Below are 21253 nucleotides of genomic sequence, written 5' to 3'. Positions count from 1 at the left end.
GGGCGGGATCCGTGCCTGCTCCTCTCTGCCTGGACCTCCGAGAGAGGGTACCCGCAGCGTGCTCCGCGCCCCGGGGGTGGCGCCCGCGCGTCATGCGTGGGGGCAGGCGTGTGTGGGGCCCTTTAAGGCGCCTCGGGGCGGGAGGGGTGTGTGGGAGTGATAGGAGCGGGAGCCAATGCGGGGGGCGGGGGCGGGGCCGGCGCGGCGGCGATGGCGGCAGCGCTAGCGCGGGTGCTGGCTCGCGGCTGGGCGGCGCGCGGCGCCCCGCGCGTGCGGCAGGTGGGTGCGGGGTCACGCGTGGGAGGGGGGATGACACCGAGGGTGGAGGAGCACGACGGGGCACCGCCTGTGCCGCCGCCACGCTCGCCGCTGCTCCCGCCCCTGGGCAAAGTCCGCGGCGGGCGTGAGCGACCTCGCCACGGCACGGGGCCTCGCAGCACCCACGTGTACCACCCCCCCACACACACCGCCATGGGCATACCCCCCCACAGTGACGCCCACGGGTGTCACCCCCACGCGCACCCCCAGGCACCCCTACATGCATCCCATCGCTCCGCGCGTGCCCCCACATCCAATCCCCACTGATCCCAGCGCCCGCCACGTCACCCCACGTGCATGCCCCCCATATGCACGCCCGTAACCCCCAGTTGCACCCTACCCCACCCCCACGTGCACCCCCCACCATCCCCGTGTGCACCCCACCACCACCCCCATACGTACACCCCCATCACCCTTGCATGAATGTGCGTGGGTCCCCCGTGCCCCCAGCCCGTGGGGTCCCCGTCCCCGGGTGGCCCAGGCCATAAGCTCCCTCTGCTCCTCGGCCCCAGCGGTGCATGGCAGCGGGCGGCAGACAGGACGACTGTGGGGAGGTGGGCAAGGCACAGCGGGCAGAGGCAGCCGGTGAGGACATGAGCGCGCAGCCCACCATCTTCAGCAAGATCATCGCCCGCAGCGTGCCTGCCACCATCCTCTATGAAGATGACAAGGTAGAGAGGACATGAAGGCACGTGACCCCTCCAGCATGGGCTGGGGTCAGCACCCATGGGTGTGGAGCTCACCCTGCTCCCCCTCCCCCGGCAGTGCTTGGTCTTCCGCGACGTGGCCCCCCAAGCCCCCGTCCACTTCCTGGTGATCCCCAAGCGCCCTATCCCCCGGATCAGCCGTGTGGGTCCCCAGGACACCGAGGTGAGTCCAGCGGGGGTCCCTGGGACATTGAGGCACGCGCATAGGCATGGTGCTGACCCTCCTGCTTCCCCCTCCCCCGCAGCTCCTGGGGCACTTGCTGGTGGTGGCAGCGCGCACAGCGCAGGAGGAGGGGCTGGACAATGGCTACCGTGTGGGTGAGTTGGTGTCCCCTGCCACGGCATGGGGCAGGACCTTTGCCAGTGGTCCTTGGGAGTGACCCGGTGTCAGGGGGGGGAGGGTGGCCTGACCCCTGTACCTCTCCTGGCAGTGATCAACGACGGGAAGCACGGCGCACAGTCCGTCTACCACCTGCACCTCCACGTGCTGGGGGGGCGGCAGCTGGGCTGGCCCCCCGGCTGAGCCACCGACCCACCAACCTCCAATAAAGCATGTCCATGGCAGTGGCTTTGGTGGCTCTGTCTCAGGGTGCCCCTTCTGGGGTGGCCAGCCTTGGCAGGGGTGGCCTTAGGTGTCACAGCAGCAGGGACATGCCAGCAGGACTCAGGGTGGGGACATGGGTGGGACTTAGGGCCCTGATTCTCTGGGCAGGCGGGGGGTCTGGGCTCCCCACATCCCAACGTGCCCACACTGGAGATGCTCTGGAGCCCCCCACTTGGAGCAAGAGGTTTTTTTAGGGAGTGCCCACATCCCACAGGCAAAAGGCCCATCCTGGTGCTGCGCAGGACAGGGAGCAGGCTGGGAGCTGCAAGGGTGTCCCCGAGCTGGGGAACGTCCCAGGGGTGCCAGCAGCACCCCGTGCCCTGGGCTGCCCACCCAGCCCCAGTGCCACGCACAGCCCCAGCACCCCTGGGTGCCCCTCAAGCACTCCCGTGTTGCTGCCAGAGCCCCACGCTGGGCACAGATAACTTCTCTGCCTTGCAAAAGCAAGCTAATTGCCCTAAATTGCAGTAACAGTGCAAATTGCACATTTACTCCTCCCACTCCAGAGGGCCCTTGCTGGGAGCTGCCAGGTGGTTCGTGGCCGTGAGCTAAGGGCAGAACGGAACAGGCTGCATGGTGGGCTGGCTGCCCCCTGCGCGCATACACATAGCACGGTACCGCTGCACGCCTGTGTGTGCAGTGCCTTGCAAAACTGACATCACTGCACACCCCAGACCACCCGCATGTGCACCACTGTGCAGAACACATCACACTGCATGATCCAGAGCCCTGTGTGTGCACCGCTGCACAAAACATATTGCACTGCACTCCCCAGACACCCCTGTGCTAGCACCATGGTACAAAACGTATAGTACTGCACACCCCAGACTCCCCTGTGCTTGCAACACAGTGCAAAACGCATCGCGCTGCACAACCCAGACCCCCTTGCGTGTGCACTACTGTGCAAAACTCACAGCACTGCATGCCCCAGACCCCCTTGCACCTGCACGACGGTGCAAAACACATTGCATTGCACACCGCAGACCTCCTGCTTCGTGCATGCAAAACACGTCTGTACACATGCAGCGGCGCTCACGCACGCGTGTTGACACACACTGACCACAGACGTGTGCCCACACGTGGCCAGAGGTGCACACACGCAGGGGCCCATGCACACATGGCCGCTTGCTTGCTCCCTGCCCTGCGCCTCCCACTCCCGCTGTGCACTGGGCCCACGGCCGGGCCCTGTGGCTATATTTAGTGGCGGGGGCCAGTGCTGGCGCGGCGCACAGCCCACCTGGCACCACCGGCGGGGCTGCCTGGGCCCCCGCCAGCCGCTCAGGGGACCGCAGCCCGACGGGGAGAATGGCAGCTCTGTTCAGCCTCCGGCTCAGTGGCGCTGGAGGCGGGGGGCCCCCCGGGAGCGGCGTGGGGCTGTGGCAGAGCCCAGTCACTTCCCTCCCCACACACCCAGTATAGCACGGGGAATGGTTTTTTGGGGTGCAAATGAACTTCAAAAATGTTGGATGATGTTGCTTCCTGCCTCCAAGATCTGCTTGAGCCTCAGCACAGACTGGGGACACTCTTGGACGTGGGACAGCCTTGCCGCAGGGCTCGGGACCTCAAATAGGGGCCAGAGATCCATGGTGAATCATCCCGTAGGGCTCATCCAGAGCAGCCCCCCAGGGATGCCGTGCCCGGCAGAGGGAGAGTGCTGGCACACGAGGTCAGGGGACGGACGCCTGCATCATCTTTTCTCCTGTGCCAAGTTTATTTTGTCAGTCCCTGAGCAGCCCTAGGGCAGTGCAGCGGTCGCAGCCCCATGGGGCTGCGCTGGGGCAGGGAGGGGGGAGCAGGGGCCAACGGCTGTTTTCGTTCTTCAGCTGAAGACTATCACAAATGACGCAAGTTCCCAAAAGAGCCGGGCGGGGGGGGGAGGCTGTGGGGAATGTGTCAGCCAGAGAGAGGCAGCCAGATGTGCTCCAGCAGCTCCAGGGCTGCTGCCCCATGGTGATACTGCCAGGGTGCAGCCCCACAGCAGTGCCCCATATGCCACCCCGGAGTGGTTTGCCCCAGGATTTTGGGGGTTTTGCCCCACTGCAAAACACTGGTTTGCATACCCCCAGGCTGGCATCTCCAGGCTGCCTGTCCCACACTGGACTGTGGTGCTTTTAGTGTCCCTTCGGTGTCCCCCAGACACCCATGGTGCCTGGCCAGGCTTTTAGCTGCCCCAGGGACAAGCCCACACGTGTCGGGCTGGGTATGTGGGCACGCTCCTGGGAAAAGCACTGTGGGGTGCAAGCTGGGGCAGGGTACGCAGGCTGCCACCCGCAAAAGCATGACCTGGGGATGCAACTCAGGGGCCAACACTGGGGCAGAGTGTGGGGGGTACGACCCAGCAGCATGCACCCCAGCACTCTCAGTGAGCACCCAGCCCTCAGGGCACCCACCTCCAGTGGCAGCAGGGCTGGTGCGGCCCCAGCGTGGAGTGGGGGCCCCTTTTTGCAGAGCCTGAGCTCTGCAGCACGTCTCTCCCTCCTCCCCGCCAGCTGCGTGGCAGATGGGCTTGGAGGAACCCCTGCTTGGCACAGGGCCGAGCGCCCAGAGGGAGGAGCGATCCCTGCTGGGGAGGCCAGAGGGGCCAAGCACATCCCTGGCCAGGAAAAACAGAGGCCCCAAGGCTGAGCACGCGGCGCACACCGCAGAGTGCTGCAATAACAGCCCTCGCAACGGAGCACGACGCGTGCTATCAAAGGGCCCTTCTTCTCCCCGGCTTCTCTACCGGGATGGGGACCGGGGGGCCCAGCGAGGGCTGGCGGTGAGGGGAGCTGCTCCACACCCACGGGAGACCAGCTGTGCGCAGCCAGGCGCCGGTCCCATCCCACCCCGCCACCCAGCCGTGGGTCCCTGGGGCAGGGTGGGGCGATGGGGTGTTGCTTGGGTCAAGTCACGGGGAGCAACACGTCTCCAGGCGCCCAGTCCCTACTGTCGCCCCAGCGGGGCCGAACTGTCCCTGCTCGGGTGCGGGGCCCACTCGTGTCCCCCCACTCCACAGCTTCTGGGGCCACCCCCGCCTGAAGGCCAGGCCCTGTGAGCTCCGGCTGCGGCCAGGGCTCCTCCCTGAGCCCTGCTCCAAGAAGCCAGGGGGTGCAGGGGGACACGGACACCCGTGGGGGGGGCACAATCGCCTTCGCCCCTTCCTGCCCCGGCCCCCGCCACGACCACTTACCCCGCCCGCGCTCCCGCTCCACCCCCCCCCCCTGCTATTCGTCCCCGGACATGCCACTCTAACCCTGTTCCCTCGGTCCCGCCCGCAGTGGGCCCCGCCTCCTCTCCCTTCAGGCTCTCCTCCAATGGGAGGTCGCACACGCACCCGGCTCCACCTATGAGCTTGCGGCAGCGGGCGGTGTTTACTGTCACCATGGAGACGGAGCCGTTCCGTCCCCCCGCGCAGGCGCCCTGGAGGCGGGAGTGCGGCGGCGGGGGGGGGGGGGGCGGACCGAGGCCCCCTGAGGTGGGGCCGGGCCGGGGGGGTCACGAAGGGGTGCGAGGCCTTGGGGTATCCCCGAGCGGGACATTTGGAGGGCCAGGGGCCTGGGAGGGCAGGGGGCAGGGGCCTAGTGAGCGTCAAGGGAACTAAGAGATCGGGGGGTCGGGGGCCACGGCCCGGGGTGGGGGGGTGGCACGTGGGGAGGGGGTGCTGGGGGGTGCAGGGCCCCGGCAGGGCGTACAGGGCTGGGGTGCATTCGGCGGGCAGAGCCTGGGCTGGGGACACTGGGGGGGATGTTGCTGGGCGGGGGGAGTTATGGAGGGAGTGACCCCCCTGAGGTGCAGACCCGGCAGGAGGTACTGCCTCCACCCCCCCACCAAAGGGAGAGGGGTCCCTTGACCCCATCGCTGGAGTGGGGGTGACACCATGGGGGGAGTCGGGAATCTCAGCATCAGGGTCCTGCCCATGCTGGTGGGTGATGGGAACATGGGAGGCAAAGGCAGGGGGCTGAAGGATGTGCCCCACCACCTTTCCTCAGGGACTGTCCCCATCTGCAGGGTGGCTCTGAGGGGCTACGTGCCTCCTGTGTGTGATCAGGGTCCAGAGTGGTATCCTCCTGCCTGGGGTGCCCATGGAGAAGCCCCTGTGCCACAGGGAGACGCTGATGGTCATGACAGAGATAACCCTGGAGATGTCAGCCACAGCCGAGGAACCCCAGGAGATGCTGTCAGCCACAGCTGAGGTACCCCAGGAGATGCTGTTGGCCATGGCCGAGCTGCCTGCTGAGCCCTGCCAGCTGTGCCCTGCGTGGTACCCAGTGAGGTGATCTTTCCCGCTGAGGCTGGGAAGAATCCCTGGCTGACCTGCCCTGGAAAGTCGGGGACTGGCTCTGGCAGCGTGCTCCCCATGGCAGTGCCAGTGCTGCCCACCCCACTGCAGACACCAGCAAAGCAGCTCAGCCAGATGGTGCCCTGGGGGAGCTGCTTGATCCACAACTGGCAGGAGGAGATAACTGCCCTGCATCACCCTTCAAAACCCATCCGACTGCATCTCACAATGCTGATCTCATGAAGCCCCCCCACTCCTGGGCAGCTCCCTCTCTTTAAATAGCCATACTTGGCCAAGCTGGAGCTCCCTGAATGACCTTGAGCCCAGCGGGATGGAAAGGGGATGAAATTCAATATCACAAAACGCATGGGCAGGCATGAGGGGAGTGATGGCGAGGCTTTGGGAGGCTTTGGGAGGAGACCTGGGGTCTCCTGCTGGGGTGGTGGGAGCTGGGTGTCACAGCCCATCACAGCTATGTGGGGACGCCTGCTTGGGTGAGCTAGACTGGGGGGTACACTGAATGAGCCACAGCCTGGGGACCCCACCGTTCTTTCAAGTACCAAAAGAGCACTTGCTGGCCTAGGTATGCACTGGGTTGGGGCAGCCGTATGAGGCCAGCTGGTCCTTGGCAGGCAGGAGAGGTCAGCCCTGCTGAAGCCACAGGTGCCCCTGCTCCAGCTTTCCTGGGAAGCCCAACTGGAAGGACTGTCCCCCTTTTTTGCAGCTGGTGCCTCTGGGGCTGCTCCCAGGGCTTTTGTTGGGCACCTCCCTTCATGGCATGGCCTTAGGTATGGGGCAATGCCCCCAGCTTGCAGACACCCAACAGAACGGGGTGTCTCACCCCCACCTCCCAACCCTGCCCAGAGGCATATCCTGCAGAGGCAGGATAGTCCCCATGGGACTATCAAAAGGCTAAAAGCTGGGAGTGGGCATGGAGCACTGTAGGGTGGGATCCTGCCCCCTTCCCACAGTCCCCACTGTCCGTCCCCAGAGAGCCACGAACCACCTGGACCTTGTGCCAGGGCAGGAACCAGGCAGCGAGGGCTTCACCCACTGGCATGGCCACCACAGGCTGCTGGTCCACCAGCTCCTCTCCTGGCCCACCGACAGCACCACCAAGAAGGACACCGACTGCCTACTGCACAGGGTCCTGCTGCTGGGGCAAGGTGAGTTTGTGTGCCCCCCCAAGCAGTGTGCCCCCCAAAAAGGCAGTGAGAGGAGCCTAGCTGTGGGGGTGATGACACCTTCCCCCCACAGGGCAGCAGGAAGCCATGCTGGAGTCTGTGCTCTACTGGAAATACAGGCAAGCCTGTGCCCCTGCCTGCCACCCACCCCTGGTGCAGGGGACCCTGCTGTGGGGGGTAGGGGACAATCCCAGAGCTGAGGGGTGCAGGGCCTGCTCTGCCGGCAGGAAGGAGATGCTGAAGATCTGTCCCCCCGATGCCCATGGAGTCAGTCTCCACCACGCACCGGGACTACTGTGCCACAGGTTGCCAGTTCACACCATTGCCCACCACCCAGGTACAGGTAGGGGACAGCCCCCCTCCACAGCTTGCAGCATCCCCCAGGGAGCCCACAATGCTCCTGTGTCCCCCCCAGCCATGCTGCCCCCCCTTGCCCAGTGTTACATTGCTTCTACCTGTAGCCCCACAACTCCCACATGGAGCAGCCCTGCAGCTTCTGGCTGCAGCAAGCCCGCAGCCTGCCTGTAAGCCCCCCAACACCCTGCCCTGCCAGCACCTGGGGGACACAGCTGCTGACAGGGACTTGTCCACTTCCCTCCAGAGTGTCACCAGCATCCGCAGCAGGGACAGTCCCTTTCAGAGTAACACATCATTCTCCACTCCCATCACCAACTCCCTAGAGCAGCCCTGTGCCTCCCTGATAAGCCAGCCCCAGCCCCACAAGCAATAAAGGGCAGGGGGCCACAGGTGGTCCCAGCGTCCTTGCTGCCCAAGGGTTGTCCTCAGGCTGGGCATTTGAAGGGGGAGCCCTGTGTCCCTGGCATCTAGATCCCTGTGGGGCAATGCAGCACAGATGTAGGGACACCTTCCAGCCCCTCTGCAGGTCACTGCTGCTCCAAAACGTGCTATGGCCCCAAGCCGCCATCCTTGAGCACCTGGACGTGCCCTCTCCCAGCGCCCGCAGCAGGTGACACACAGCCCCCGTCCCCATCCCCAGGCACAGGTGGGCTCCAGTAAGAGGCTGTGGCAGCATGGCCAGAGCACGAAGTCAGAGGAACGCGCTGCAGCCCTCACGCCAAAGCAAAACCTGCCACAGCAGCCCTGCCTTCCCAGCACTGCCCTGAGCCCTTGCCAGCTGCCGCTGCAGCTGCCCTGCACCAGTTCCCCGTGCCCAGACCCCAACCCATGCCGCAGCCGGACCCCCCATGTTACGATGCTCTGGGAAGCTCCAGCAGCCGTCCCCAACCCACACTGAGCTCAATGTTGGGGTTCCCCCAGCCCCCCACCCTGCTTGGCGCTCCAGGGAGAGCGAAGCAGAGGTCGGGGGACAGAGGGATTTGGGGAAGTTTGTATTTCAACAAAATAGTTTGCAGTGACTCCTATATTTACACCTGTGGGATAGGGGTATTTACATCACCCGGTGAGACTATATACAGTGGAGGGGGATACTGGGAAGAGGTGGAGCCACGGCATTGAAGCCTTCCCTGGCCAAGGGGTCAGTCCCGGCAGGATCCCCTGTTTCCCGTCGCCCCCAGGGAGAGGGTGACATGGGCACAACTTCTGCCAGGGACCAGGTACTGAAAAGAGACGGTGAGTGCCCTGTGGGGCAGCCAGGCCCCAGGAGTGGCTCAGAGCCAGCTGAGCCAGAGGGTGGGGGGACATGGGGTCCCCCCCAGGCTGGACTGGGGCTGTTTCACCCACTCCAGCAGAGGCTGTGGGGGGAGGTGGGCTTTGCTGGTGCCGATGGAAGGGGGCAGGTGGTGCCATGGCTGCTGCCGCACCCACCCACCCTGTTCCCAACCCCTGCTGAAGCAGGGGGGCTGTGGTGATGGGCCAGGGCGGGGGTGCCGGTGCATCCGAGGGGCCAGGTGCTGGGAAGCATGGTGGCCCCATCGGGGTTGGGGGCTCTGCCACTGCCGCCAGGCTCAGATGACTTTGGCGTCTTTCCTCTCGCCCAGCAGCCAGTACGTCCGCATCTTCCCCTTGCCCTGGGGGGGCAGAGGGGGGGCAGTGAGGCCTTCCCCACCCCAAGTGCTGGTTCTTGGGTGCCATCCCCAGCACTGAGGGGGATAAGGGGCCCCAGCCCTGACCCACCCACCCATCACATGCCCCTGCACCAGGAAGGGCTGGCACCCCACTGGGGTCCCCATGCCCTCACCTTCATCTCCACGTCCCCACGCAGCTCCAGCTCAAAGCAGCCAAACTCATCCAGGACTTCCTTGGTGGTGGACGAGACGTGGATCTTCAGGGCTGGGTGGCACAGAGGGGCAAAAGGGACATGTCTGGGTTCGGGAGCGGGGCATGACCCATGGCCCTGGGCCCCAGCTGCCAGCCTCACGGCTCACCCTGGCCATTGGACTCCATGCGGGATGCCGTGTTCACTGTGTCCCCGAAGAGGCAGTACCGTGGCATCTTCAGACCCACGACTCCGGCGCACACAGGACCTGTGGGCACAGAGGTGCCTGGGGCTGCTGCAGGGCAGCCGGGCAACCCCCAGCTATGGTGCTGGTCGGCATGGGGGCTCACCAGTGTGTATGCCAATGCGCAGGCAGAGCTGGTCGTTGGGCCGGTGCCGGATCTTGAAGGTTTTGACGGCCTCAAGCAGGGCCAGGGCCATGCGGACTATCTCACGGGCGTGCAGCTTCCCATTGCGCACCGGCAGCCCTGACACCACCATGTAGGCATCCCCGATGGTCTCCACCTGCAGGGTCAGGGGCAGCGGGTACATCCCAGGCTCCCTGCTGCACGCCTCACTTCAGGGGGCTGCGCTTGCTCATCCCCCCACCTCACCTTGTAGACGTCAAAGTTATCGATGATGGCATCGAAGCAAGTGTAGAGATCATTCAGCAGTGTCACAACCTGGATGAAGGGTGCATGTGGGGCTGGGAGCGGGTATGTCCCTCCGGCCCACAGGGATGGCACTGCCAAGGTATGAGCCCCACCACCAGCCCCACAGGGGGGCTGCCCCCCAGACCCTGCTCTCACCTGCATGGGGGTGCTCTCTGCTGAGAGAGCAGTGAAGCCCACGATGTCACTGAAGTAGATGGTGACGCTGTCAAAAGCCTCAGCCTGCACTGTCTCCCCCCGCTTCAGCTGCTCCGCCACAGAGCTGGCAAGAACAGGGAGGATGGTGGTGGGCTCCCACCCCAAACCCTGTTCCCCCTGTGCCCCTTGCCCTACATCAGCATGGAGAGCTGGCAAGGGACCCCACGCTTGCACAGTAGTGGGTGCACACTGACCCCATGCCAACCCCCAGACCCACACACTCCCATCTCCCTCCCTCTCACTGGGGCAGAATCTGGTAGAGGAGGTTCTCTGCCTTGCGCTTCTCCTCCAGGTAGGCCTGTGTCCGCTCCTCCACCAGCTTCTCCAGGTTGTTGGCGTACTGCTCCATGCGCGACAGCAGGTTGTCCAAGATGCTGGTGCTGCCCTCCCTGCCAGGGTGCAGGCAGCTGGCACCACTGGAAGAGGTGCCCCCCAACCACTGCCCCCGTGGTTGTCCCTGCTCCCACGCAGGGCCACGTTCCCCACTCGCCAGCCACCCACTTGTTGAATCTACGGATGAAGATCTTGATCTGGCTGAAGTCAGGGCGCTCAGATGGCTCCTGCGCCCAGCAGCGCTCCATCAGCACTGCCAGCTCCTCACTGTGCACGCCGATGTCGATGGAGGGGCGGAAGAAAGGCTTCTGGCTGTTACGCACCTTCTGCACGATCTCTGCCAGGGGGTGGCTGACAGTGAGTACCAGACCTCCCCAGCAGCAATGGGACCACCCCACACCTGCCTCCCACCCTCACCTTTGGGGCTCAGGTCCATGCCCTCGATGTAGAAGGGGCCGTTGCGCAGGGCGACCTCCTGCACGATGATGCCGAAGCTGTAGACATCAGCTTTCTGCATGCCTGGGGTGGGCAGGCACCCCTCCTGCAGCAGCTCCGGAGCTGTCCATAACTTCTCTGGTGGGACATGGCCATGGGGTAGTGAGGCAGGGCCACCCCATCCTCCAGGTCCCTCAGTCCCTGTTGGTGGGCACTCACTGGCATAGAGGGCATGCGTGTCCTCGCTGTCACAGGGTGAGCGGAAGCTGGCCAGCCCGTAGTCAGTGATCTTCAGCACAAAGCGACTGTCCACCACGCAGTTGGATGACTTAAGGCTGCCATGGTGGCCGATGATGCTGTTGTGCAAGAAGGCCATTCCCTGGGACAGATGGACATAGTGAAGCTGGCATCCCTCAGGCACCTCCCCCAGCACCTCATGCCCCTCACTTGGGTACCTTGACAATGTCGTTGATGAGGGAGTAGCGAAACATCCAGTCCAGGTTGATGCTCTCGTTCTCCAGGACATCCTGGGGCAGCACATTGAGTGGACCCGCCAAGGACCCGGGGGATGGTGGCACCAGCCTCACCGAGCACCCAGCTGCGGGGGGCTCCACGGCACCCACCCCCTCCCCTCCACTGGCCTCTGACACCTGCTCGGGCAGCTCTGCTGTTGAGTCTTGTGAGGCTTGGGTGGCCACCAGCATCTATGGCTCTGTCCTCAACACCCAGCCCAGCTGGTCACCTGTAGCATCTAAGTGTCACCCCCAGTGCCCCCAAGCCCCCCTACCTGGAGGCTGCCCCGCGGGCAGTACTCAGTGACGATGCAGATGTTGGGGGGGTCGATGCATGCCCCAATGAAACGGGTCAGGTGGTTGAACTGGATGTCCCGCATCTGGAGGAGGAAGTGGAGCCCAGATGGTGCTGAGGTTGTGGGGGGATGTGCTTATGCTCCCACCAGCCCTCTCCACTGACACGACTGGCCCCTGTATCCGCAGGCAGGGTGCCCACCCTGGCTCAGACCCCAAACCTACATGTTTCAGCTCGAAGAGCACCTGCCGTGTCAGCTCGATGCGCTTCTTGTTGATGTGCTTGATGGCCACCACATTGCCCTGGGGTGCCAGGGAGGGGAAATAGATCAGTACCCGCTGGGCAGATTTGAGGAGAGGAGAAAGGAGCCAGCATCCCGTAGGGTGGGGGTGCAGGCAAGGAGGAGCACCCCAACAGGGCTGGGGTGTCTCGGGGGGAGGGCTCAGCTCCCCACCTGCTGCACTGACCTTGAAGTGGCCGGTGTTGGCAAAGATCTGGTACTTGCCATGGGTTGTCATCAGGGAGCCGTAGCTGGAGCCGCGCTGCAGGGAACGAGGGGGTTAGGGATGGGGACCCTGGGAAGGGGCAGGTGACAGGCACTGATGGAGGAGGGCTGGGACACCCAGGAGTGTGCAGGGGATGGTGCAGGATGAGCTCTGAAGGGTCAGGACAAACTCTGCATGCCCTGTAGGGAGGTGAAGCCTATAGGGTGAGGTATGGTGTGCTGCAGGGTATGTGAGGGATGTAGGGGATGGAGGGTCACATAAGGGCTTGATGAGGTACAATGCTCTGTAGGGGATTCAGGGCTGTGCAGCAGGTGGATCAAGTGTGGCCCTGCACGGGATGGAGGGTCATGCAGGGGGCGGATGAAGTGTGGCTCTATAGGGGATAGAAAGGTATGGAGGGAGGGAGGGCTGTGTAGGGGATGGATGCAATGGGTCTGTGGCTCTGTAAGGGACAGAGAGCCTTGTGAGGGATCAACAAGGGAGGAGTGTCATGTAGGGAGGGAGGGCAGGATGGGGGCAGAGGCAGGAGGACCATGGTGCCCCAGGACTGGCAGCTCTCACCAGGGACAGGGTGAGCCGGCTGCCTGCTGCCTTGTGGTACCGCTCAGGGCTCCCAAATTGCAGCTCATCCCAGCGGATCCTCCACAGCATGCTGGCAAGCTCCTTCTCCAGCATCAGCTTCCTTGGGGGGCACATTGGGGTCAGGCCCCCATACCCCATCCTGCCCAAACCCCCACCAGGCTGAGGGGTGCCCTGTGCCCAGGCAAAGGCTCCCCCAGCCCCGACTGACCTGAAGATGAGGAAGCTGGAGATGCCAAACATGACAAAGGTGAGGCCAGTGCCCAAAGCCACAATGGCCAGCATGGAGAGGGGAGCTGCAGGCAGGAGGGGGTGTCAGCGTGGCCTGGCTGGCCACAGGTACCAGGTTCCCATGCACCCGCAGGGAAGGGTGCTGGGGACTGAGGGACATGGGGACCTGGTACACCCACTTTTGTCACAGGAGGGGTCATCCACGTCAAAGACACAGGGCGGGTTGTCCAAAGGGGGGGCCCCTTTCACCCAGGCAATGGGTCGTCCCAGCCAGTGGATCTGCTTCTCCACACCTGAGTAGTGTCCCACCACCTATGGCAGAGAGACCTGAGTCCCCACAGCCCCCCAGATTCTGTCCCCCAGCCCAGCTGTTGGAAGGATCCTGGTGCCAGCCCCCACCTCATACTGCCCGCTCTCGGGGTCACCCATGGCCCACAGGTTGAAGTCAGTGTCCCGGTCATTGTTGCTGTCCATGCTCACCAGCCCTGTCACGCCTGTGGGAGAAGAGATCCACGTGGGACAGGGACCGGGTCCCACCACCCCCACAGCACCGCCATCCTGGCCACCCCCACCCTATCCTTACCCTGGAACTTGCGGTCCCGCATCTTCTCAATGATGTAGGTGGTGTTTTTCTTGGAGCCACCCTCCCGCAGGGTCTCGTTCAGCACCATGGCGTAGAGCAGCATCCCATCATAGAAACACCCCGCCACCAGGTTCATCTGCCAGGGGGGGACTTCAGCGCACCTGCGGCCATGTGTACGGGGGTACCCCAGCCACAAGACCCCCACTCCGGGGCCATACACCCTCCCACACCCCCAGAGCCCCACACCAGAGCCACACTCACACCCATGGCCCCATAACCACACACTGGGGCCGTGCACCCCCCCTGAGGGGATGGCACTTCCTGTGGCTGTTGCCACCAGGGATGGCCCTTCTGGCATTGCCAGTGGCTGTGTCCCACCCTCTGCACCCTGGTGGGGTGCCACAGCCCCATGGAGAGGGTCCCCACCACCCCATCACACAGGCTGACTTGCTCACCAGGGAGTAGTTGAGCTGCACCCCAAATTTCTGCTTGGCTCGCAGGATGAGCTGGGTTTGGAAGTGCTGGTACTCGGGGTTTTGGGGCTCATAGTAGGTGATCACCAGAACCATCTGCAACCGAGCACAGAATTCTGCTTCATGCACCAGGGCCAGGCTGGGGAGGTCCCTGTGCCCGTCCCCAGGCAGGCGGGCACAGCTCACCTGGAAAGCCTTGCGCAGCCCTGAGTCCTGGCCTGGGCTTTGCTGCCAGGGCTTGAAGGGGTCACGGGAAGAGTCACCCCGCAGGCTCTCCCCGAAGACATCCAGGTAGAAGAAGACATAATCACCGTTGGTGAGGTTCTCCCGCTGCGCCAGCTGCATGATCTGCTGCAGCATCTCCGGTGGCCCGCAGAGATACACCACTGCCAGTGAGAAGCAGGGTGTCAGGGGGACGATGCCACCCCACCCCAGGGCACCCTGCTCAAGTGTAGGGTGGGATCCTTTCCCTTGGGGCAATGGGGCAGAGCAACCCCTGAGGCACAGTTGGTGGCTACGGGGAGGATGAAGGAGGCAGATGGGGCAGTGCTTGGCTCACTGCCTTCTTGTGCCACATGCCCCATGGCCACAGAGCCTGCTCAGCCCCACCACCCTTGCTGGCCCTGACCCACTCTTGCCCCATCAGACACCTTGGGCTGAAGGGGAGAAAGAGAACAGAGGAACCCTTGCTCCAGAATATGAGGCAGACACCCAACGCACAGACTCCATGCGCCCTGTTCCAGCACCCATGCACACCCTGCTTCAGCAAAAGCCAGCCAGGGGATGCTACCCCTGGTAGCAGCTCCCGCTCTGCTCCCCACCAGCCCCAGCCAGGGGACCGGGGGGACCCGAGAGGCATCAGGGCTTGCACCAGAGGCCCCATGGGAACGGACAAACCCATGTTTGGGATTGTGGCCGGCCAGCCGTGCGGCAGGAATGCGCAGGTTCCCGGATTCCAGCACCTTCGGCGGCTGCCGGCGCTAATTGGAAACAGAGCATCTCGCTGGTGAGACCCATGCAGCAAGGGGGTGCCCGGGCCCCGGCCAGCGGCCCTGTGTGCCCTGAGCTGCTACTGGGGGCTCAGCCAGCCCTGATGGGATGCCCACCCAGATGCTGTGTGTGGGCAGCGTGGGGTTGGCACAGGGCACCAGAGGCCATAGGGACTGGCACCCGAGAGAGTCCGAAACCCCCCCAGGCAGGGGCCCTCCTTGCCCTTGCTGAGGATCCTGCCACTGCCTCTTCCCTCCCCCTGGAAAACCAGGGCCCCTGCTCCAGCCAGCCTGGCTGGGAACCCAGGATTGAGCAACGGAGGAGGCGGTGGCGGCGGGTGCTAGAGGAATGTCACGCTCGGGCGCTGGCCCCAGCACGCAGCTCTTCTGCATGGGGCCTGGCACCCCGGCCAGATCCAGGCTACGGGGAGGGCTGGGAACAACAAAGAAGCCCCATGCCCTGGGATGGGGTCCCTGCTGCTGGAGGGCACCAGCCATGCCGGCAGCAGGGCTGACAGGGTCACCCACAGGGACAGCAAAGGAGCCCATGGGTGGGAGAAGAAACCCAGCACAACCGTGCTTGGGCACAGGAAGCCCACAGCAATGTGGGGAGCTACTCCTGGGCACGGGGGAGAGGGAAATCACAGCAGCTTGGGCTGTGCATGAGCAAAGGCCCATTTCAGGGTCTGAAATGGTTTCCCTCTGAGTGCTGCAATACCTCAAACAAGAACTCTTGGCTTCCCCACTTCACTAGTCCCACCCCCAGAAATGTACCATCCCCAAATTTCTCGGCCAGGATGAGCAGCCTAGCACCTCCCTGGCATGCAGAGGCTGAGGGTCCCCTCATGCAGACACAGCATGCGACCCTCCCCATCCCATCGCAGGCACCAGGAAAAGGCAGCCTGTGGCACTGCACGGGCTGGGGAGCCACAACAGCTGGTGGCAGATGGTGGGACACCCTGGGCAGACGGCCCCCATGGCGGCAGCAGCAAAAGCCTGCCTGGTCAAAGGCGACCGAGTAAGGGGATCAATGGCGCCTGGACAACTCCCTGGGGACAGGTTGCAGGAGCCGCACAGAAGGGAAAGGTCAATGCTCGGGGCTCTCCATGACGCTGGCAGCTGCCTCCAGCTAGCAGCCTCCTGTCCAGCCAGCAGCACCCCTGCCTGCTCGCACCCACACCCCACCCCTGGGGTCAGCGAATGGCCAAAGGCAGCCTCAGCATCAGCAAGGACAAGGGGAATGGCGTCCTGCAAGGCTGGAGTGCATGCAGACGTTTATTTAGAGCATGCCCATGACGCAGGAGGCAGAGTACGCAGTCCCTGGGGACAGGCAGGACCCCGAGCATGCAGGCAGGGTGGCAGGACATGGCCTAACCCTGGCATGATGGAAGATATCCCTGAAGTGAGGGCAAATCCTGGTTTTGGTCAGCAAATCCCAGTTCTGAGCAGCCCCACCAGCACAGGGCACTGCAGTGCAGAGACCTTTACCCCAGCCAAGCGGCTGTCTCATGCCTAGGGGGACTGCAGGGGCGAGGACCAAATGCAACCCCCTCCCGGTGGCAGCACCCAGCCGTCTCCCCAGGCAGGGGACCTGGGTTTTGCAGGCAGATGGTCTGGTAATTCCCTCAACCACAGCTCTAATTATATCAGTGCTTTTGCGAGTGGCAGGAGAGACGTGGGCCCCTGCACGTCGCCCAGGCACCAGTGAGAGGGGCAACGGGAAGTGTGAGGCAGGCCATACACAGGACAGGGGGATGCACCCCCATCCCCACATGCCTGCTTTTTAGAGCTGTGAATGTCGGGCATCAGCAGCTGCAGGGGCCCACAGAGGGGCAGGGAAGCAGCTTTCTCCGGCAAAGGTTTGCCAAACTGCTGCCTGGGAAGGTGACACAAGGAGGGATGACATGCAGTGTCATTGCAGGGCACGGACATGGATGTGGCTATGGCCAAAGGTCACACTTCCCTCTCCATGCCACGCCACAGAGGGATGGGCACTCCTGGGACAGCCTGGCAGGGTGCCCACTTCCTGCCCTACACCCCCAGGTTAGGAAAGCACCTAACATCAGCACCTCAGCCCTGAGCACTCATCCCCATGGGGCTAAGCACTCAGCCCCACACCATGCCCCCATCTCTGGGCTGTGGGCCCCCAGGTCTCTGCGCACACCTGGCCTCCTCCCCTGGCACCCAGCAGCCATGACCCCCTGCCTGCCCCAGGAGGGATCAATACCCATCAGGGTGATTTAGGGCACCAAGCCGGAAACATTGACGGGAATCACTTATTTTAGTCTTTTCCTCTCTTCGGACCTTTGCCCCCATCCCACGTGAAGATCCACACCCCATGGCTGGTGATGGCACACTAGGGAGCCTCCATCCCAAACCCTTGGCCAAGCAGCCACAAGCTGCTCAGCTCCCACCGCTCACCATGGGATTTGCAGCCCCACTGACCCAACCCCACCAGCCTGAGTCCCAGGGGAACCCAGTCCAGCACCTCAAAGCACGCCCAGACTGATCCCACACAGCCCCAGCCACATCTCTTGCTGGCCCATCTGGCTCCACTCATCCCAGCTTGATGTCCTTCTTAATGACACAGCATCTCAGGATCCATTAAGAAGCATTGCAGAGTGGCTGGCTCCAGGATCAATACACCCCGCTCATCAATAATGAAAGAGCATCAGGCTGCCCTTGCTCTCCAGCTGCCTCCATAAGCCCCTCCATTTCCTCCCACTCCCAATTTAGTCGCTCTCCTGGGGCGCTCATAAGGCACCAAACTGATTTATCCCTTCATCAGCAGGGTGGGGCCATCCCTGGCCTCGTGCCTGGGCACACTGGGGACGGGCACAGCCCAGGCACCCAGGTGCCAGGCTGGGGGGCTCTGCCCAAGCATGGCACGGCCACCCTGGCCTGTCAGCACCAGGCTGGTCTGGGCACGTAACGACTGCCAGTGCTGCCCTTCAGATGGCCACGTCCACACCACCACCTTCAGCCTCCGAGGAGGTTGCTGGGTCCCACCTGCCCCTGGGGATGCTCTGATCCTGCTAACACAGAGAGTAGGGTGGCCCCAGCACCTCTCACACCATGCATCCCACCAAGGTGAGGCACCACCCCAACTCTCCCCTGGCACAGGGTGACAGGGCTGGGGGCAGGGAGAGGGACCCCGTGGCCCCCCACCCTGCCCTGGATCCCCCACTGGCACTGGGGTGACCTGGGGGCCTCAGGTCCTGCCTTGTCCCCCATGCACCCAATTCCCTGTGCAGGTCCTGCTGCTCCCCCAGACCCACTGCCACAAAATTTACCCACCCCTTGCTGCGACCTACATGCAACCCACTTTGCCCACCCACTTTGCCGACCCCTCCGTGTGCCCCACATGGGTCCCACTGTGCCCCTGGCCCCTTGCCATGCCCCACACAGGTCTCACTCTGCCCACCCCTGCTGCACCCCACATGGGTCCCACCGTGTCCTTGGCCCCTTGCTGTGCCCCACATAGTGTCCTTGGCCCGTCACTTCACCCCACACAGGTCCTGCTCTGTCCTCAGACCCTCACGGTGCTCTACAAAGGTACCACTGTCTCCTTGGCCTGTTGCTGCACCCCACATGGATCCTGCTGTGTCCCCATCCCCTTGCTGTGCCCCACACAGATCTTGCTGCCCTCCTAGCCTCTTGTGTGCCTTACACAGGTCTCAGTGCCCCCCTAATGCCTTGCTGTGCCCCAGATGGGTCCCACTGCCCCCCAACCCGTTGCTGTGCCCCACACGGGTTCCACTGTGCTCCTGGTCCTTCAGTGTATCATACACAGGTTCCATTGCATCCCTGTCCCCTTGCTGTGCCCCACAAGGGCCCCACTGCACCCTCAACCCTCTGCTACACCCTATGTGTGCTCCACAGCACCCCTGTCCCCTCGCTGCACCCCAGATGGATCCCACCGCACCCCCAGCCCCTTGCCCTACGCGTGCCACACAGCACCCGCCGTCCCCCCACCATGCCCCAGACGGATCCCACCGTACCCCTGTCCCCTCTGTGCCCCACACGGATCCCACCGCACCCTCAGCCCCTTCCCGCGCCCCACGAAGGATTTTGCGTCCTCCCCTCCCCAAGCCCAGCGCGGTTCCCCCGCGGGGAGCCCCCATCCGCTCCCCCCCCCCCCGCCCCCCCCCCCGCCTCCTCCTTCCCCTCCCCAGGCGCTCAGCCCTGTCCCCCGCCGGGTCCCCCCACGTCGCGCCGCCCCACGCACCGCGCCCGTTGGCCTTGATGAAGTGCACGGCGGTGTCGGGGCCGCCCTCGTCGGGGGAGTAGATGTAGTGGCGCACGGTGAGGTTGCTGCCGTCCTGCAGCTCCTGGTAGACACCCTCGACGGTGAAGTAGTAGGGTCGGTCGTCGGTCTTGCGGTCCACGTAGAGGAGGACAGCGCGAGTGCTCCAGTTGAAGTGGGCGTGGAGGTGGGAGACGAAGGCACCCAGTTTAGGAGCCGAGGGCCCCGTACGCACCGTCGTGCTGTAATGCTCCCGTTTGCGGCTGAAACCGGCCGCCACCGCCCCGCCGGTGATGAGCGGCAGCCGCCAGTGCGAGGCGAAGCGCCCCACGGACGCGGCGGGGTAAACGCAACCCGGCCCAAAAAGGACGTCGGGGTCGTGGTAGAGCTTCAGGTCCACGGCGTTGAGCGGTGCCACGTACTCGGAGCAAGCGCCCTCCAGCTCCGAGCTCATGAACTCGACGCGCACCGAGAAGGGCCGCGGCAACAGCGGCGGTTCTCCCCGCTCCAGCGCTTCCAGCGCCAGGCTCAGCGCCGGCCCCACGCGCGGCCAAGCCCACGCGTAACTCACGTTGCGTTCCGGCAGTACCACCGCCACCGTCAAGTTGGCGACCGCCCCGTCGAGGTTCGCCGCCCGCCGCCCCCCTCCCGCCGCCGCCACCGGTACCAGCAGCAGCAGCAGCAGCAGCGGCGGCGGCGGCGGCGGCGGCAGCACCGGCGGCAGTGGCAGCAGCACCGGAGCCATGGGCCGCGCTGGCTCCTCCGCCCCAGCCGCCGCCCGCCCGCGGCTCCTGCGCCCCGCCGCGCCCCCGCCCCGCCGCCTGCCCCCTCCCACGGGCGGCACCGCCCCGGGACGGCCAGCGCCCTCTGCCGCCGCTCCCCGCCCGGCCGGACGGCACGGGCATGGGCGGCACGGCGGCACGGCGGGGGCGGGGGGGGGGGCCGCAGGGAGAGGCGGGGGCTGGGGAGGGGGGCGTCCGGGTTGGGGGTGTCCCTGGGCGGGGGGGAGTGGGGTTGAGGAAGGGGTATCTCGGTTCGGAGCAGGGGGGATAGGGATAGGAGGTGCCCAGTAAGGAGGGGTTGGGAAGGGGGCATCTGAGTTTTGGGGTGCCCCATGGGCTGGCGATTGAGGAGGGGGCACCCCATCCTCAGGGCCTCTAGCAGGGGTTGGGGAAGGCCCTGGGGAATGGGGTGCGGGGTGTGTATGATGGGTCCTTGGCAAAGGGGTGTCCAGAGGAGGGGTGTCCCCGCTGAGGGGGTGTGTGAGAGGAGGTACACAGCTGTGGGGTGCAGCCAGCTGATGGGGAAGAGGCATGCAGTGCCTTCGGTGTGGATATCCTCACTGGGGGCGATGGGAGGTCCCACGGGATTTGGGGTGCAGGTGGGTGGACTGAGGAGTCAGGGTCCAAGGAGCAGAATGTCCTAGGGATCCAGATGTCCCTCACACCAAGGACGCCCTCCTCAGCAGTGGAGGGTGCAAGTGGGGAGCTGTGCCGTAGGGATCTGGTGTCCCTGCTGCCCGTCCTTGCTCGACACATGGCCTGGCTGGCGTGGGGAAGCTTCGGGGGCTGAGGGCTGGGCATGCTAGGGCGGAGGGGCTAGAGGCAGCAGGCATGTCACCACTGCAGGTTTTAAGGCTCCAGTCTCTCTGGTTTGGGGCACAGGCCTGTGAGGTCGTGGGCAGGGAGTTGGGGAGGCTGCAAGGGGAGCAGAGGGGCTGGGACCCAGCCCGTGGAGCACAGTGCTCTGGGGGCAAGGGCTTGGCTATGGGGCAGGGAGTCCTGCACAGTCCCCCAGGACACTGGAGGCTGGAATAACCTGGGCAGTGCAGGGCTGCCAGTCCTCCCTGGGGATTTGGGGAAGGACCCGAGTGGATGCCAGCCCCGGCTGCAGTGGGGGGCTGCCCCAGCCCAGGGGGACACAGAGGTGCCCTGTGTTTGCGGGGGGGGTGGGGT

The 21253-nt window shown here is 64.6% G+C and overlaps 2 protein-coding genes across 2 annotated transcripts; one reads left to right on the top strand and one right to left on the bottom strand.

The window, feature by feature from the left end:
- The first annotated feature begins 171 nt into the window (after nucleotides 1–171).
- On the top strand, nucleotides 172–1589 carry HINT2 (histidine triad nucleotide binding protein 2). Its single transcript, XM_075078145.1, has 5 exons — nucleotides 172–279; nucleotides 831–989; nucleotides 1084–1188; nucleotides 1271–1343; nucleotides 1457–1589. The coding sequence occupies exons 1-5, from the start codon at nucleotides 211–213 to the stop codon at nucleotides 1546–1548; spliced, it is 498 nt and encodes a 165-aa protein (XP_074934246.1). The 5' UTR covers nucleotides 172–210; the 3' UTR covers nucleotides 1549–1589.
- A 6818-nt stretch (nucleotides 1590–8407) lies between these two features.
- On the bottom strand, nucleotides 8408–20106 carry NPR2 (natriuretic peptide receptor 2). Its single transcript, XM_075078486.1, has 22 exons — nucleotides 19281–20106; nucleotides 14250–14449; nucleotides 14046–14159; nucleotides 13591–13726; nucleotides 13407–13501; nucleotides 13187–13319; nucleotides 12988–13072; nucleotides 12759–12879; nucleotides 12159–12233; nucleotides 11916–11993; nucleotides 11672–11776; nucleotides 11340–11411; nucleotides 11104–11263; nucleotides 10867–11022; nucleotides 10618–10786; nucleotides 10359–10505; nucleotides 10057–10180; nucleotides 9862–9930; nucleotides 9598–9772; nucleotides 9417–9515; nucleotides 9230–9321; nucleotides 8408–9059 (listed from the first exon to the last, which is right to left on the bottom strand). The coding sequence occupies exons 1-22, from the start codon at nucleotides 20041–20043 to the stop codon at nucleotides 8997–8999; spliced, it is 3231 nt and encodes a 1076-aa protein (XP_074934587.1). The 5' UTR covers nucleotides 20044–20106; the 3' UTR covers nucleotides 8408–8996.
- Nucleotides 20107–21253: the final 1147 nt, after the last annotated feature.

Source organism: Phalacrocorax aristotelis, chromosome Z (genome assembly GCF_949628215.1).
Source record: "Phalacrocorax aristotelis chromosome Z, bGulAri2.1, whole genome shotgun sequence".
Lineage (NCBI taxonomy): Eukaryota > Metazoa > Chordata > Aves > Suliformes > Phalacrocoracidae > Phalacrocorax > Phalacrocorax aristotelis.
The sequence above is the reverse complement of the archived record's forward strand: the minus strand, read 5'-3'. Positions and strand labels throughout refer to the sequence as shown.